The following is an 18,338-nucleotide window of genomic DNA, read 5'->3' as shown; positions in this document are numbered from 1 at the left end:
TGGGAGGAAGCCAGAGTAATCAGAAGGAATCCATAAAGAGAATACACAGACTGGATTAGAATCCAGGATTTTATTTTTTTAATGACTAACCAAAGTTGGCACCCTATTTAATATCACATCAGGCTGACAAATAAACAGCCTAATCAAAATAAATAGCTAGTGCTAGTCAATCTGTTAGCTGTGACGCTGTTAGCGTGATACCATGAAAGAGTTGTTTGACATATTGGTTGTTGGATGCTGCTAGATTACATCTGTCCCCTGCATTAAAAGCCTCAGTCGATAGTAGTTTACATAGAAGATGTTGACCTGTCTGCAAACTAATTCTAACTACTAGCCGTGCAGTGGCAAAACTTGACACAAACCGGACATGGAAAACATCCTTAAAAGCAAAAGCTGTGCTAACATGTTTCAAGAGGCACAAGTTTTACTTTGAAGGAATACGGTCTCCTGTGGGTTTCCAGTTTGAGTCGCACTTTTCACAGTTTCACTCCAGCTTGGATAGTAGCCAAGTGTTTCCGGACAAGTTGGCGCCTTTCATGCAAACTACGGGACACAATCTGCTAGCTACCAAAGCAGTTGCTAGGAAGTCTTGGTCAACGAGTTAATAAAAGGCAAAAAAGAATATGTGCATATTTGTAGGAAATACATATTCTTAGTAATATGCATTTTTTTTCCAACGTTTGCCAATTGGCTGCAGGCGAGTCACTCTACACTGTCACGATTGTTGTACGTCCCAAAAGTTACCATCATATGCATCTGCAAAACCTCGCCACCCTCCAATCCAGTTTCTGTAATAACAGATATTTGTTTGATCAAAACAAGCTATATTTGATTAGCTATAAATTGTCCTTAGTGCTGATTTACTAATATTAGCAAAAATAAAGATGTGGAATTGCACCTGCTAAATATTAATATGTGAGCATTTAGCATTTAGGCCAGCCTCACAGACTCACTGGTACAACTGTAGTTTCCACCTAATACATACATAAAAATATAAATAAAAAAGTCAACTTCCACTTACTCAACATCTCTCAAGTGTTTTCTGTATTCAGCAATGCCAGTAGCTGCTTTTTTTTTTCTTTTCAAATTATGATTTTTTTACGTGCAATAAATTTTAAACGACTCATACTTCATGTTTGGCTGTCTTCTGTTTACAGAGCAGGGGGTGGCATGCATAACCTCTCTGGATGCTTGTTCTTTATGGCGAGCAGGGGAATCAGCAGTCCACGCATGTAATAAAGGGGTAAGTGCAAACTATAAAAAATGTAGACTCATGATCACTCTCTGACTGAGGCCCTTAGGCAAGACACCTACCAAAGTTAATAATGGTTTTTTCAAAATAGATCTGTATTAAAGGCATCAGATCTCTTCATAATGAATATTGGACAGCTTTCAAACTCATGAGAGATTTGGATATTATTTCATACACTTATAATCTTCTTCCAACTTCTCAACTTTATTTTCGTGCTCACTCAAAGCTCCCAGTGGGTTTTTCTGAGATCGTTAACCCTTCTGTGCAATGAAGTAATGGCACAAATTGCAAAAGGCAAGTTGCTACAAGATAAAGAGAAAGGAATGACAAAGTGATCTCATCCTTTGATGCTTTGTCTCTCCAAATTTCTGGGCCTTTTATCTTTGTGAGATTTTCATGTATAATCCTTGGTGACACCCTTTTTCCATCCCCGGAAAAATCTGTGGTTTGTTCAAGTTCTTTCAGCTCTGATATCTTATCTTTACACCTCTTCTCTTACTTCCTCTCGCTCTGTTTTTCCCTCAGCCTTTGGCTCCCCTCTGCATCTGAAACACAGTAATTATTCATATGTATCGACTGGTATCTCCACAGAACAGATCACTCATTCTTCTCCATCCTTTACACACAATCCGCCCCCCTCTCCGTCTCCATTGGTTTCTGCTCCACTCATGTTGTGTTGAATCATTATCTTCTAGCATGTAAGGCTCGAAAACATACAAGGCCCTGTGGGTTTGAGTCTGAGTTTAGGCTTTGAAGTGTGCATGTGTTAAGAACCACATTTGAAAGCTGCAACTGATTTTCTGTATGTTTAAAAAAAGACAGAATCGCTGGAGAGTAAGGCCCTGCTTTCTGGAACCTTGCTTTTTAATAGCAAATACTTTTATACTGACTTTTAATACGTATACTCTCAAATAATGATCACCTGCAGTAAAAAAAAGGTAATAATTTAAACCCTGTAGAGAGGTTGATATGGGCTGAAAAGCTGCCTGAGAGCCCGGACAATTTAGATCTTGTTAGGCTCTTGGGAAATTGGCCTCAAGTAGTTTATATTGGCTGTGGGTAGTCATGTAAATGCTTCCCAAACAAATTTGAGCAGGGACACTGTGCTATTTAAAAGTGGGGAGTGTGACTGCAATGTGATTTAATAGAAAAAACAAAAAAACACCAAGACAAATAGCTAGAGGTGATATGTGACAAACTAAACCAAGTTATAGTGTTAAATTGAATTTGCTGGAAGTGCAGAATCTTATCAGTCGCTAATGATGCCAACATGCTGCAAACAGATATTGACTTGCTGGCCAATTAAGGCATGTGCTCTGTGTGAACCAGTTTCGTTTCACAGAAACAGCCCTCTGGTCAGTCCTCTCCTTGACTTGGTTTTTAGGGTGGAATCTGGATAAACTGAAGAAAATAAGAAAATGTTGCAGGGTATATAATATAATGTACTTAGAAAGTACTATTGTAAGTCGGAGCTATGTATGTATAAAGGAAAAAATTGATAAAAACAAAAAACGGAAAAATAAAATAAGCATTAGCTCACATTTGGGAGATGTCATTTAGTTAAAAAAAAGCTTAGAAGATTTGCGACACCTTGCACTTTAATTAAATCACTGTATAACTGCACCTATCAGGGCTTAGCTGTGCTTTGTGTTTAGTGAGGAGATGTTAACCCTAAAATGTTAAAGTATGTTGGTTAACATCAAAGCATGCTAGCATCATTAGCATGCTAGCATTAATGTTTACCTCATGGTATCAATCTGTCTGTTTGGTTACCTGGTAAATCCTTCTACATTGCCAATTTTTGAGCAACCAAAATAGGAAAAAGGTAAATGTTAAACCCCTGAAGGTTCATTTCTATATCTGATATAGGCAACCATTTACCGAAGGGCTAAAATGGTGCATTTATAGTAATTATGCATCTATAACACTTTATAAAAGCATTGTGTCATTTTGATTTCATGACAAAGTGGCATGACGGTTAGCACTATAGTCTCATAACAAGAATGTGTTGTGTTTGGCTGGCCTTTCTGTGTGCTGTTTACACGTTCTCCCAGTGCCTGGGTTCTCTCTGCACCTTTGCATTTGCATGTTGGGTAAATGTGTGCTTCTAAATTGGCAACAGGTGTGTATGTGAGTGAGAATAGTTGTCTGCCTATGTATAACATCATTTTACTATATTCACTGTATTTATAGACTATATGAAAAGTCTAAAATATAGCTATACAGAATTCATGGTTTACCCATAGATATCACTACATCTATGCAATCATGATGACAGTTATTATACCAATAATTTATTACACACTTAATGGGGGTGGGCAGTGTTTGGATGATGACTGTACAACAAATACACTTGTTTTTTTAGACAACCAGACAACGACTGGTTGATGTGGTCCCTTAATTACACAGACGTAAATCCATTTTGCACACAATGACTCCTATATTTATCTATTTATTTATATAAACAGGAAGTACCACTGCTATTTCTGACTTTTCTCATAGTGATTAGCTTAACAACTGCACAAACACAGCAAACAATACTGCTGCGTGGCCATGTACTAGTTTATGTAAATTTATCTAATCTTTATAGCTGTACAACAAAAACAAAAACAAAAAAACCCTGACAGTTTTAAAAGCAGTGAGCAGGGTATTATATAGTTAAAGCTAATTTCCAACACCAGTCCATTCATGTACGCTATAAATGGGTGACAACAGTTAAAGTGTCAGATTAGAGCTGGGATGTAATTCTGTCACTATACTTGGCATTTATAGACTCCAGTCCGCTTATAAAAAAAAGAATAATGCTTAACTCTTAAAAATAAATCATTACCTGCAGCAACACATACAGACGTGCACCTCTCCTTGCAAGCTAAAGAGCAGGTTACATTTGACTGTATCTGTGCATAGTCTGTCTGTGTCAGATCCCAGATACGAGAACAACAAGCCATGATAATTCCCAGTCATTTCAGCCTCAGCCTGAATGTTAGATAAAAGGGAAGAGGAGTGCAGGCTTGATTACACCCAGTGATTCACACCCAGATATGTTTCCACACAGCTCAGGAATACAGTAGAATGAGAAGAGTACAAAGAGATGGAAGTTCAAAGCAGAAAAACTACCGGAAATTCCAGTTTATTTAATGCCGTTCTTTCCCAGACTGCACCTTCAGCTCCAACTCTTTTCAATTTCTGTTTTGTACAAACTTTCACTGTCACTTATTTAAGAAGGCTCCCACACTAAAATCAATGAGGCCTCGGGTTAACTGTATGTTTTTTGTGTCTGCCTTTCACATTCACAGGTTCTAAATTTGCCTTCTCTACACTTGATCTGACACTTTGCTTTAAGACCGTGCAATGCTATCTTTTTTTAAATCTCCACGGTTTCCTCTCAGCACGGTGAGACAAAGACACGCTGTGTGATCCCGGTGATAGTCCTACTGATTCAAGGCCACACAAAAACCTTCGAGGCTGGGGAAACGACAAGTGTCACCATAGCAACCCCCTCAGGGAATCTGCGGCGCAGCGGATCTGACTCCCGATTGGGCGACAGCGATCCCTCTCCGAGAGATGTGGGTGTCCGTGCGAGAGGGCAGCAGGATCACAGGCTTGTTGTAATTTATCTGTGCTGGCTGGTAGCTCTCAGCTACCCGGCATGGGTGGCACACTGCTCTATTATTTATCAGACAGATGACTGGCTGTGGCAGAATGGCGAGCCAGGAGGTGTGTGCGCTTTGTGCACCAAGGAAATGTTTATAGAGTAAGAGTTGAAACAGTGGAAACATTTCTACAGCACGTTCCAAAAGCGGGTACACGGCTGGGGCTGCGTTCACTTCATTACGTAAATTGCATTTCATACTCTTGTGTTGGGAATTATAATTCAAAGACCACTTCTTGGCTCCACTTCCAACCCACCTGGATGTGTTCTCCAGAGTGCTCTGGACTTCGCTCATCTGCTCTTTCCCAAAATACACCACCGTCAGATGGACCCGGCCGTCCTGACGCACGCAGACTTCCCTGTACATAAACACAAACATGCAAAGGAAGCGATATTAAGGATGAAAGTGTGTGAGGAGAATGGGATTTGGGGGTGTGCAGGAAGGAAGAGGACATGAGGGGTTTTAAAAATACAGCTTTGGTTGGAGGATCTATCCATGCAGTGCCAAAACACAACAACTGTAATAATGAAATGAATAGCTGCTTAAGTAGTTCATCATAAGAGCCAAGTATTTTCTGATTTCTGCTTTATAAAGCTGAATTTCTTTGGGCTTTGGCCAGCAGACTGAATACTGGATCTTGGAACCTAAACATTCACTATTTCCTGATGATTTATTCTAAAAAAGGAAATAAAATTTATCGTTTGTATCTGTATTCAAGGCTTTCCCCCCATTTTGACCCCGTATTAACACACAGAGGAAGCTCTTATTGTGAGTAAAACAGACACCAGGTGGAGATGCCTGAAAGCTCTTTGATGGAGACGTGTCAAATATATCACAAGCACACGCTGCAGATAATTCACCTCTCCCACGAGGTACGCATGCAAATGCGCAGATGTGCACACGCAGTTTGTCAACATCTTCCCCAAAGGGACGTTAGGGCAGGCGATTCATAGCATTCATAGCACACAACATGAGGAAAAAATGCTTGAAAAAAAATAAAATGTGCGGGGAATATTGAGCCAACATTTTTGCTGCAATTATTGACGCTGTCGCATAAAAGGCCCTCTATAAATGTTGGTCTAGAAGTAAATTGGAATAAATTGATTTTTTGTTGGGATCTGATGAGGCAGTCTAATTCTGTGCTGGGGCCAGAGCAGACAAAAACCCATCTCTTAATTATTTGAGTGTGTAAAAAGCAAGAAATCAATTTAAAAATCTGCCTGCATACAAACAAATCTCATAAGCAGGACTTTTTATCTCCATAGTCTTTCCTTTTAATATATTAAGCATATTTTCAATTCCAACTGTGGACAAAGAACTCATAATAAGCTTGGATTTACCCAATGTTATCTCGAACACACACACACACACACACACACACACACACACACACACACACACACACACACACACACACGCACGCACACACACACTATTCTCTTACTCAGTGCACTTTTATAATAGATGAGGGTGAAGTGTTTGCTCAGCGACTCCCCAAGTCTTTCAAGTAAGTACACTTCTTGCCGTGCTGTATATCAAGTACCGCTGGTCTGCCAGGGGGGCATTTTAATGGGCTGCAACACTGCCACTAAAGTAGGATTTACCATGTAAAAAGAGCTGTGATAAGCAGCAGCAGCAGCAGCAGCAGCAGCACAATAAATCACAGACATTAAGGAAGACATTTCCTCAGCTTTGACGGGCTGCAGGGCTGAACCAAGCATGTTTTGCTCTCAGGTGATTAGATTTGATAGCTGTGAGTGTGAATTATTACGAAAATTACGGAAATGACTCATTTTATTTTCACCTTAGAAAACTCCATTAACCCTGACCCTTTTTCTTAAAGAAAAAAAAATCTGTTGTGATTTTGTCTCATGCGTGCACCCGCTTGGCTCTACGTGTGGTTGAAGCTACAGTGCGGTGTGTTTGAGGTGTTAGTCATACGCGTTAAAAGTGTGTATGAAAATAGATTCCCTATGGTAATGAGGTGACAAAAATGGCTGTGATCACCGAGAACATCTTTATTCATGTTCTGGTCTGAGTCATTTTAAGTCTCTCAGATTTGTTTATATTCAGATTATGCCTACCAGCAGCAAAATAAATTAACTGATAAGACAACGCATGCAGTTTCAATAATGTTAATTACATGCCCAAAAAAAGTAAAAATAAAATCGCTCTGATGTTAATTTTCTTCCCTCTAATCTCCTCAGCCCCTGTCTCTGTCTGGTTGATCCTTAATTAAAGTTTGAAACTTGGTTTGAATAACACTGAGTATCGCATTTTTCTGAATTAGTAACATGCGATAGAAAGAGCCGCCACGAATAATTTATAGGGGTGCAACTGTCTGTCGACTTTGCAGGTCAAAACATCTAACTCACCTGAAGTTGTGCATGAACTGCTTGAACTTGTCCGTGCGTCGGGAGAGCGGGACGATGATGTTGATGAGCACATTGGTTGTGTCCACTCTCTCGTTTTTCACCTTCAGGAGTGGTCCGAAGGGCCGGAAGAGGACCAGGCGTCTGAATTCATTACTTGACTCCCCTCTGAAGGTCAGCTCGTACAACGTACCTTTGTCCTTTTCTGTACGCGTGATACCTGGCGGGGGAGATTTGGAGCATGAAATCAGGAGCAGATAAGTTAAATACAGTCAACATCATTGTTTCTTCTTATAAAACAGTAAGGGTGTAATTGTTTTCCACTATATGCTCACTCATCCACCTGTTGAACTGCTTCTTATTACAAATATCTAATCAGCTAATCAAATGGCATAGACGCAATTAATTGAAATGTGTAAACATGTTCAAGATGATCCATACCACTTTTTTCAGGTAAGAAAAGTAAACTGAGACTGCAGTTGGCACAGGCTCACCAAAAGTGGACAAATAAGATTAGAAAAAGACTACCCAGTGTGGTGCCTCGATTTCTGCTGAGACTTTCAGATGGCAGGGTAAGAATTTCGAAGGTTTTTGTCTTCTATCAAAGGTTCAGACAGATGGTGGATAACGGTCCTCGGGCCTAGTTTCTTGACACACCTTGGGCATCTTAGTACCAGTTGAATATCATGTAAACACCCCAGCTTACTGGACCATGTACATGTATTGTTTGATAACAGCATTTTGGTTATTTTGTAAGTGATTTAAGTGTTAGCCACATGTTTAGTGAGAGCTGTTAATTATAGATTTAATTTTCTGCCAAAAGGGAGCATTTAACAGGTATTTTTCATTAGAAAACTGCATTTCCCAGAATCTATGGGCTCAAAATGTGGTCATAAATATTTTGTACTTGTAAATCAGGATTTGTATGTGTAAACAAAATTTGTGTGTGCGTAAAAAAGATTTGTGTGTGGACTTAGCCAAAAAAAACCCTGCAAGTTACAAGTATGAATTTTGACCCTATTTTTCTTCCTTTCATCTGATTGGTCAATGTCATGTCAATCACAAATGTAACAATCCAATCAGAGAACAGATGGGTTTAGCTGTCAGAGGGGCGCTTTTTTGAACCGGTTACTGCGTTCACCAGATATCAACACAATTTCGATCCGCTCCTCACGTGTTAACCTCTTCAACATGTCAATGGCTGTGAACAACGAGAAACTTGTAAATAACTCATGAAAGAATAAAATTATCCACGTTGTATCCAAGGTGGCCGACTTCTAAATGGCCACCCATCTTAAGGAGTTTGCCCCCTCACATATACTAATGTGCCACAAACAGGACTTTAATATCACCAACCATTCCCATTTTATTACGGTGTATCCATATAAATAGCCCACCCTGTACACTAAGAATTTGCGGGACTCATTTAAATAATTTTCATTTCAGTTTCTCAATTATTTGAAAGCTGCTTTTGTTTCTCTGCTGATTTGCCATTATCATCTGCTTGCAGTGTTTAAGCTAGGCTTAGCTTTTTTTTTTTTTCTCAATTTAAAAAAATGTTTATTTAGTTTCATGTTATTTTACATTTATATTAATTTAAAGTCTGTTTTTTTGGGGTAATTTTACTGATGTAAGCATGTACTGAAAAAAGTGTCATATTTATAGGAATCTGTCTGCTTATTAAAGTAAATTACCAGGTTTGATTGAAGTTCACAAAAAAACTTAGGAGGGTAAGTTGTAAATTATAAAGCCTCAAACAAGGAGGCCACATTTTGAAGCTAGTGTGCCATAGTCGGCCTCATCACAGGTGAGGACGACTCAGAGTACAGACAGTGGACTCTGGACTTTGTAGACTGGTGTCAGCATAACCACCTGCTGATCAAAGCCAGGAAAACAAAGGAGTTGGTGGTGGACTTCCGGAGACGCAGACCCACCACACTGACACCGGTGAACATCCAGGGAGTGGATACTGAGATAGTGGACTCTTTTAGGTAGCTGGGTGTTCACCTGAATAATAAACTAGACTGGAGCACACCGATGCTCTTTACAGGATAAGGGTCAGAGCAGACTCTACCTGCTGAGGTCATTTGGAGTCTTGGGAGCACTTCTAAAAACCTTTTTTTTGTGTGTGTGTTTAAGCTAGGCTTAGCTAACAGGAAATGGCTCTAGCTCTATGTTCATCCCTCAGGTAAAAGAGTGATATCACACTTCTAATGTAACTGCTGACAATATAATACAATCCAGAATCAAAGGCAGATTTTAAATTTTGTTCTTGAGTTCACGTAATAATTTTGTTTTCCTGGTTTCTCCACAGTGCATCTTTCTTTTGACTCCCCATAAGAATTCTGTGCGCTAAGTAAAATATTTTTCCATCTCTAGTTTTTAAATGTAAAATATTTCATTTTTTTTCATGGAATCCTATTTTTTACAAATATCATCTCTGTCATCAATACTTTCTTTACTGGACTGATATGATTTGTGTGGAAAAAATAAGGCAATGAGGCCACGTAAACCACACACATTCTCCACGGTGTCTGTCAGTTATCTTGATGGACGCTGTATGTCAGCTTGTTTCCCCATAGAGAGGTTGTTTTCCAATTACTCTGACATTACTAACAGATTACTGCTTGCAAACATACCCCATGAGGCTAGTGGAACAAAAAATTGGAAATTGGAATGCGAAAAAACTCATTCCTGCAAAGAGGCATTTGGTGTTCAAAGACAGAAGACAGACAGACAGATGGAAGAGAGTCAAAATACTACTGATGTCAAAAGAAGAAGAGAACAGAGGGATTTCTGCGGCCATAGATTTTGCCTAATAGCAGCTTGAATTAAGGCCTTCCTGTTAAATTGGCCTGCTTCCTGTGAGCCAAGGCCTCATTTCCCAAAGGGACACCATAATCTTTCATTTAGTAAATACGTTAAACTATTTAGACTGAGTGCCGCCACTTCCTGTCTCTGTCTTTTTAGTCTAACTGCACTTCTTTTTCTCTTTCTAAGGCCACAACATAGTTGCTGGCAAGTTCATTTTGCATACCTCTAGTGTTTGTGTACAGTTTCAGCTCACTAGATTGCTAATGCAGCCCTCAAACTCCCCAAAGATGCTTGTGTTAGTCTGGCTATCTAAACTGGCTTTCACTTGTCTGACTGGTTGGATAAAACGTTGTTTGTTCGAGAATCACCTAAAATCGATGTCCAAGCCCATTAAAGGGAAAAAAGCCCAAGAGATGTGAGCGAGTGTCTCCATTTCATTTCAAAAAAACTGCATTTCCCTGCTGCTGACTTAAAGAAATGTGGAGACCACTTGCGTGAACACAAACAGATGCACAAATGCACGCACATCCTTTAAAGCCACAACCACATAAACACAGACCTAGATTGCACAGGACCACGCACAAGCTAACACAGATGCATGGAGCTCCACATGGTGACCTTTGGCTCATTTCTACAGAGCTAGGTGCCCCATCACTCTCTTTAAAACCTCCACCCGCTCACACAGTGAAGATAGTGACCTTCAAAGAGTAGGCACACACACTAAAACACCGTGTCTGAAGAGATCCTGCGCTGTGATTGAGCAGCAGCTGTGCTCATTTCCTGAGGTTATGATCATAGCTGCAGAAGAACAAACTAGGAGGATATAATGACTGTGGTTTTACACAAATACACATATTTCTGACCTTCCAGGGATTCATGTTGACAAAAGAAAAGGAGAGAAAGGTAAAGCAAGATAGCAGAAGATATTAGAGTAATTGTGTTCTGAGGAGAAACGCTGTTGACAGTAAAACAAATGTGGTTAGTGGAGTTTAGATTTAACACAGTGTCAAAAAGAAATATGCATTTAATTCTATTATTATTAATTATTTAATGTGTAATTTGTTAAATTCAAAGGCAAAGAGTGAAATCAGCGGCAGAACACAACCAAGTAGCTCTTAAGAAACTTAATTATATATTAGTTATACAATATCCCAGTAGCCAACAGTAGCAGGGCAATTTAGCACATTCAAATACAATTACATAACAATAAAAAAATAGGATGATTATTGTGTTGCTGGCCCTCATATTATCTTGCATTACAAATCCAGTGTGGCGCTATCCTTTACAGCGATGCACTGTGGGTATTTGTCACTGGTATTGGTTGGTTGCTGGGTGCAAAGAAGGTGCTACAACAAAAACCTCCTTATGATTGCTTTGGCTGCTCTGTAGCTTGCGTGGAAGACGCCGCCTTGTCTGCAAACACTCTGAGCTGTAGTGAAACTTGAAGTAGAAACATTCACCCTTCAAGTAAAAGTTGTGCCATACCGCTGCAACCAACACATTTCAAAAGGTGCAACTTTTAAGCTTTAAGCTGAGACTTTGATGCTTCTGTTGATACCATACACGTTTACCTTTGATAAAATATTTGCAGATAAACACATATTTCAGGAGATTGGGTTGAGATTTAACATACTCTCACCTTCTATGAAGTCAGATGGTGTGTAGACTTTGCTAGCTTGGGCCTTTTCCACTGCACTCCTGCGGTCCTGCTCAGATGAAGGCGTATTGAGGCTATGCAGAGCCGTCTCTAGGACCTCCGCAAGCTCCTCTCGTTTGTCCTTTCTCACAGGCTTCTCCTCCGGATGACGTGTCAGCCCCATCTCCAGCTGGTATACTCTTTGCAGGGTGAAGCTCTCAAATGGCACTACAGCGTACTCGCTGGGCAACCTGATGCCGAAGGTCACCTCAGCTTTTGACAGCTGGGCCTTCAGGAACTCCTGTAGGTCCGCCGGCTGGCTCTTGGCTACCTGAGCTTCTCCAACACCACCTCCTTGTGAGGCAGCGCCTCCTTCCTGCCCCTCTGCTGGGCCTCCATTGGCTCTTTTCAGGCTTTCCTGTACTCCTTTCAACTGCTGACTGCGCTCCTGCAATGCCTCTTTCAACTGAGCTATCTGTTTCTTCAAGGAGGAGATGTGGAGGCGGTGCTGCTCCTCACGTTCTTGGAGGAGCACCTGGTAAGAGTGGGCACTCGGAGGACCGCCGCTGTGGGCAGGCCCAGCTCCTCCGACCCCAGCGGCTCCCGCTCCGGTCTCCGGCCTCGTGCCTCCCAAGCTGGGATGATTAGATCCAGCGTGGGGTAATATATGACTCAGTGGAGGGTCATTAGAGTATGGCGGGCTGCATCTCATCACATAAAGGAGTGAAAGTGAGCAGCAGAGGAGCACCAGAAGCCCCCCGACACGGGACACCCACAACAGTAGTCCGCGCCGTAACATCACTGCACGCAACATCAAAACTCACTCCTCCTGGTTAAACCCACAGAGGTATCATGTAACCTCACACACTCTGGCCTTAATGATGTCTGACTTGTGTTTATGTTCCATCACCCGGTGAGGAGGCGGGCTACATATCAGTGTGAGGTCATTTAATTTGAATTAGGTCATTGGTTCCCAACTGCCTGAGACTGTTGTGTCACTGGTAAAATAAAGGAAAAAAAAGAAAAAAGGCAGACACTTGTGAAAAAACACTTTCTTCCTTTCTCTTGGTCCAATTAGCTCCATGGTCTGTGAGAAGAAACTGTTCCAGACACTGTTGCATCATCTGTCACTCATAAGTGACTCATCTGTTTGCTCTGACTCTCCCACTAAGTCCATGTTGTCCTCTTCCTGTCCTCCTTCCAGTATCCGAATGCTCAGCCAAATAGTCTCCTATACAAATGCGACTGATGCAGAAAGAAAGAAGAAAAAAAATTCATAGAACTCTAATCCTCAGTAGTCATCTGTTTGTTTTTTTTCCAAAGCTGTTTTCCTGACAAAGGAAACAGAAAGGAGAGAGACAGAAAGGACAGTTATTGGAAACAATTCTTTTTAACATTTTGACGTGCACCAGCTTTCTCTAAACACTGGAGGGTGTGTCTTTAAATATGCACTGAATCAGAAATAGACCAGGCTACTCTGACATATTAGTTTTAGGGTGGCAAGAAGTTGCCAAACCAAGCATTGCCTCAGGACTAAAGCTCCTGGAAAACAATGTTGTCACTGAAGATATGACGCAGTAAGTAAGGGAGCGTGAGCTTGAAACTCCAGAAGTTATAGTTCATATGTGCTAAGGTGTGTGTGTGTGTGTGTGTGTGTGTGTGTGTGTGTGTGTGTGTGTGTGTGTGTGTGTGTGTGTGTGTGTGTGAGTGAGAGAGAGAGATCAGGGAATAGAGAGGAAAATATGTATACACCTATGCAGCTATTTGTACCTGCAGTGTGTGTATTGGTATGTGCACATGAAGTGGACTGTAGTGTCATATTATTGCTCTTTATGTTTCCACAGTCATGCAATAAAGACAGTAAAGTAAATACACCCTTACTTTCTCCATATGAATTAAAAGAGTTATTATCAGCCCGGTGCTGTTGATGCAATTGATGAACTTATTGGCATAAAGCTCAGATTATGCAATGCTCAGACAAACTGCAAAAAATCAAAAAGCTACATCTCCGACTCTGCAGTCCTCATTTAACATGTTCATGTTAAAGTTAACCACAAGATGTCTGGTTTGTCCACCATTTGGCAAATGTGGATCTGGAGATCTGGAGACAAATGTGAGGCCATCCATGTGACAATTTGTCAACTGGCACAAAATTGTCATGCAATAGGACAAAGAACAGCAGCAAATCTAAAACAGAATGGCTGAAAAAAGAAAAGAATCAAAGTGTTGCAATGACACAGTCAAAGTCCAGACCTCACCTGGACTGAGGTGCCGCAGTAGGCCCTTCAAAGACAAATAAATGTATTTAATGAATGCTTGCAAAACTCAACAAGCAACATTGTAAAGAAAAGTGGTTCAAATTTCCTTTATAGCAATGTGAGAGACTGATAGCCATATAGAAAACCATTAGTCCATGTTATTGCCTCGACATGCTTCTGAATGATGGGTTATGCATTGTTGTTTTTTTCGAGGACTATATTTAAACTTTCCTCACAAAAGCTCTTGAGCAGCATTTTTACTGGGATGGCTTTGTGGATAGCAACGTTAGTTGTTTGGACCACCGTTTTAGAACAAATTTTGTGGGCTTGGTTAGAATATCCCATCGATTTATGTTACGAAAGAAAAACTGTAATAAAAGTGATGATCTTATGACTTTTTGTCTGGCACAGATGGTAAAAATAACAACTTGTCCCAAAAAAGGAACCGTCATCCCAAAAAGACTTGATCTAGCCATGTTAGAACATTTAGTCAGCACAAAATTGATCTTACACAACAGACAAACATTCACCGCTACCAGCCAAATGCAGATACAACCACTGACATGATCAGCACCAGACGTGCTTTGTGTTTTGTGGTAATCCAAAAACGTCAAACGTCACAAAGTAAAACTAAGTGGTGAACAACAAGCTGTAAAGTTTAAGCGATAACTCTGTACTTTATGTCTTCTGCGTGGGAAAGGTGAGCAGCAGTATGGTGTATCTGGATGTCTGAATGCAAGTCTTGAGCATAAATAGACGTTTTGTGTGCGTGTCTATGCATATATATGTTCTTGTGGGAAGGTGTTTCAGTGTTCCTGTATGTATCTGTAAATGTATCTCTGTGTATCAGTCCCGGTCTCTCTTGACTCCCCACACAGTCAGCTCTTTGACAGGACAGCCTGAAGCTGAGCGTAATGAAAGGATTAGTATATGGCAGAAGTGAATACTGGACTGTGCTCTAACAGCTGGCTGAATCAGGACAGACAGGGCGTCTCTCCAGCAGGACCTCCGCTGCTGACTTAAAAAATGTTTGAGGAGAGGACGCTCGGGGAAAAGTGGCTGAGTTAGTGCTGGAGAGCGTGCTGCGGCTCCTCACATCGAGTATCGTCCTTTGAATTACAGAAAAAGTCCTCATGATATCATTATATGGAGCCATGGATCTTCAAAACATGTGGCATGACATTAATGGCAGTTTAATCAGTTCATTTTGGCTCGTTCACAAAAGCTTCTCATTAGCTGAGAGTTGCAGGGAACCTCCTCTAAATAATTACATTGGTTTTTCCAGATGATTTTGACTTCCTGTAGCACAGTTGCGCTCGAACTAATGCCAGTAAATGTGATCACAAGCCATTCACACGAATTACAGCGTGTGCCTGGGTCTGGCATTGTGATGGTCAATTTCCCGTTTTTACTGAGGAACAAATGCGCTGCTTTGCATTGTCAAATGCAAGCTCGTGGTGGGAGGAGAGTATGAAGCTACAGCCAGCAGGTGATTAGGTTAGCATGCAGATTGATTATCGTCAACTGAGCCATCAGCTGACTAAGGCTGGGGTGATTGTTCTCTCCCTGCGCCATTTTAGTTTGGTTCAGCTTCTTGAAACCTTTGCAAATGTACCCCTGACAGAACAAAAGTATATGTTGTCTATGGCAATGTGGTCATTCCAAGTCATAAAGGTATGTGAGAAAGATTCATCACTGCAAAGAAGGCTGGTGTAACTTTGATTTATAAGCAGAGTCCTGCAGTCAAACCGCCGAGTCCCACCGGAATGAATGAATTGATTCAGCCCTGGTTATTTGACTCCCCACGGGGATAGCCGTGGCCTCAACTCAAAAACACCGCAGAGAAATAATTACAGGCATATAGTTTCCTGTTACCATCTAGCACTAAAGTAAACGCATGCTCATAAAATGTTTATTCTCACAATGTGTCTGACATGTGCTACATCTGTGCTAACAAGCTATGGTAAAATAGTGAGAGACATTATTCAGGCCTGTGAAAAAGAAAGTAGAAGCACCTTTACTTACTTAATGCAATCATTTATCATTTTCTGTGCGACTTTATCAGTCTCTCTTAAGGCTCTGGAGGAAATTTAGCCTGCTCTTCTTTAAAGCGTTGCTTCAGTCCATTGAGGTTTGTGGACATCCGTTTATGCATAGATCTCTTAGGTTTTGTGGTTTGTTCTTTTGCAGCTTTGCAAAGCTAAGCTGTGCTGCGATCCTCTTTTTAGACAAAAGACGCTGTCCTCTGGTAATCCGTCCAAACAAGCCATACTTGTTCAGTCTTTTTCTAATTGTACTGTCCTGAACTTAAACATGTAACATGCTAACTGAGGCATGCAGAGTTTGGCATGCAGCTCTTGGACTTTCTGCAGTTTCTCCGAGTATTGCAGGGTCAGGTCCACTGTGATATTGTGACATTGTGTTAACACAATGTCACAATATCACACCAGCAAAAAACCACCAAATGTTTTTGCAGAGATAGACTCACACTGTATCTGTGAGTCTATCTAATGATGTTCATTTAATCAAGTAGTAGCAGCACTTGGCTGCTACTCATCCTCTTAATTTCTATGAAAGCAGTTAAGGATAAATTGAAAGTTTGACAGGACTGCACAGAGTCCTCTGAAAAACTTTCTTCTTCACTTTGCCATTAGTTATCATTAGGCATTATGATCTCCACCTCTCTTCCACAGTATGTCTTTTGTCCCGTTTTACTCCCCTCACCCTCAGCTGGTGCGGCAGATGCCTGCCCCTCCTTGAGCCTGGTTCTGCTGGAGGTTTCTTCCAGTTAAAAGGAGAGTTTTTCCTTCCCACTGTCACTCAATGCTTGCTAATAGGTGGTCATCTGAATGCTGGGGTATTCTTTGTGCTATTGTAAGGTCTTTACCTTACAATATAAAGTTCCTTGAGATGACTGTTGCCGTGATTTGGCGCTACGTAAATAAAACTGAAGTGAATTGACATGACTGCATGTGTTTAAAAGGAGCATATCACCACTGATGCTGTTAGGATTCTTGTGTTAGCACTTCAAGCTTCAAATCCCTTAGCCAAGTAAAGCCTCAAGTACTCTATGTGCAGGTGTGGCTATAGATTCAAAAACATTTCTAACTTGATTTAAAGTTTTCGTCTGTGCTAGCAGAAAACTTTGTTGTGGAGATCCTTCAGAGACCTGAAAACCACAGATGTCTGCATCTACCGTAAATCCAAACATACTGTTTCTCAGAAAGGAAATCATATAAACTGATCAGATTCTCAGTATAAATCAATTTCAACAGCCCAAAAAACAAACCTGCCGTGAAGTTTACCACAATAGTTCCTGTGTTTTCTCTCTGCCACCGTGTCTCTTCAACCTCCACCTTTAAGTCAGTGCTTGGCAGGGCCAACACCTGATAACAGTTTCCTGATGGTTGTTTCAGTCCTCATAGTACACTGAGCTACTCTTTTGAGAAATCTTTTTCCCACGTTTCTTTTGCAGAATGCATCAAATACATCTACAGGCAATACGAACGCTAGTTTGTTTACCAACACATTACATTTCTTCACTTTTTGAGATGTCGCAGCTGATAAATGTGCTGTCCCCATTATTAGATATGCCGGAAATAGAAACACAGATGCAGAGAGACATCTAGTAGAGAGCGGAAAAATAATCTGCCTGTCACAAAGAAAAGAAAGTAAGGACCGAGAAAAAGAATGATTTAGTATTTGGTGACCAGAGATATTCCCAGCAGCAGCATCTGGGTCAGCCGCTAAAATCACTTCCTCCCCTCCCGCTGCTGTTTCCTGTCCCCAGGGGATTTATGCCTGTTTGTTTCACTGTGTGTGCTTCTACTGAAATAGGCGCATCTGTGCATCAAAAATATTGTCTTCCTCTTGACACCTGTTAGAAGTGTTGTGCTCATCTTTGTGAAAATAAGTCAGAGAGGAGATAACGTGTGAGCAAAGTGTAGCAACGAGTATTGAGAGAGTAGCTGAAGCTGCAGGAGTTTGCACTTAGAAAAAAAAATGGGGGGGGGGGGGGGGAAGAGAAAGAATGAATTTCTTCTCTGTCCGTTGCCCCATTTTGTGAGTCTCAGTCACACTTGTGAAGCAGAAATCACACACAGGTGACAGCATATCTCTGTTTGTGTGCCCCTCTCTGTGCTTCAGGCCAACCTTTAAGTGCCTGAGGCATTTGAGAAGCAACCTCGTGACCGCAACATCGCGACAAACGAAGCATCTTAATCCCTGCTGTCATTTTTAAAGAGCAGACTGTCTTTGTTGTCTCCATCAGACCGCTCTTTCATAAAAACATATGCACTGGGAATTCACAGTATATGCATCTTTTCAAAGGGTGTGAGTGTTTGTGTGAAAGAG

The 18,338-nt window shown here is 40.9% G+C and overlaps 1 protein-coding gene across 2 annotated transcripts in view; it reads right to left on the bottom strand.

The window, feature by feature from the left end:
• Positions 1-18,338, bottom strand: part of csgalnact1a (chondroitin sulfate N-acetylgalactosaminyltransferase 1a) — a 39,255-nt gene that overhangs the window by 10,675 nt on the left and 10,242 nt on the right. Inside the window, exons 3-6 of one of the 2 annotated variants that reach the window (XM_076886620.1) lie at positions 11,731-13,058; positions 7,281-7,497; positions 5,162-5,263; positions 1,376-1,797 (exon numbers count right to left, since the gene is read on the bottom strand). In XM_076886620.1, the coding sequence (XP_076742735.1) occupies positions 1,734-1,797; positions 5,162-5,263; positions 7,281-7,497; positions 11,731-12,541 (1,194 nt within the window). In that variant the 5' untranslated portion in view covers positions 12,542-13,058 and the 3' untranslated portion in view covers positions 1,376-1,733. Of the gene's footprint in view, positions 1-1,375; positions 1,798-5,161; positions 5,264-7,280; positions 7,498-11,730; positions 13,059-18,338 lie in introns of those variants that run through there. The other variant, XM_004549716.6, reaches the window with a different exon arrangement.

Source organism: Maylandia zebra, linkage group LG7, assembly GCF_041146795.1.
Source record: "Maylandia zebra isolate NMK-2024a linkage group LG7, Mzebra_GT3a, whole genome shotgun sequence".
NCBI lineage: Eukaryota > Metazoa > Chordata > Actinopteri > Cichliformes > Cichlidae > Maylandia > Maylandia zebra.
The sequence above is the reverse complement of the archived record's forward strand: the minus strand, read 5'-3'. Positions and strand labels throughout refer to the sequence as shown.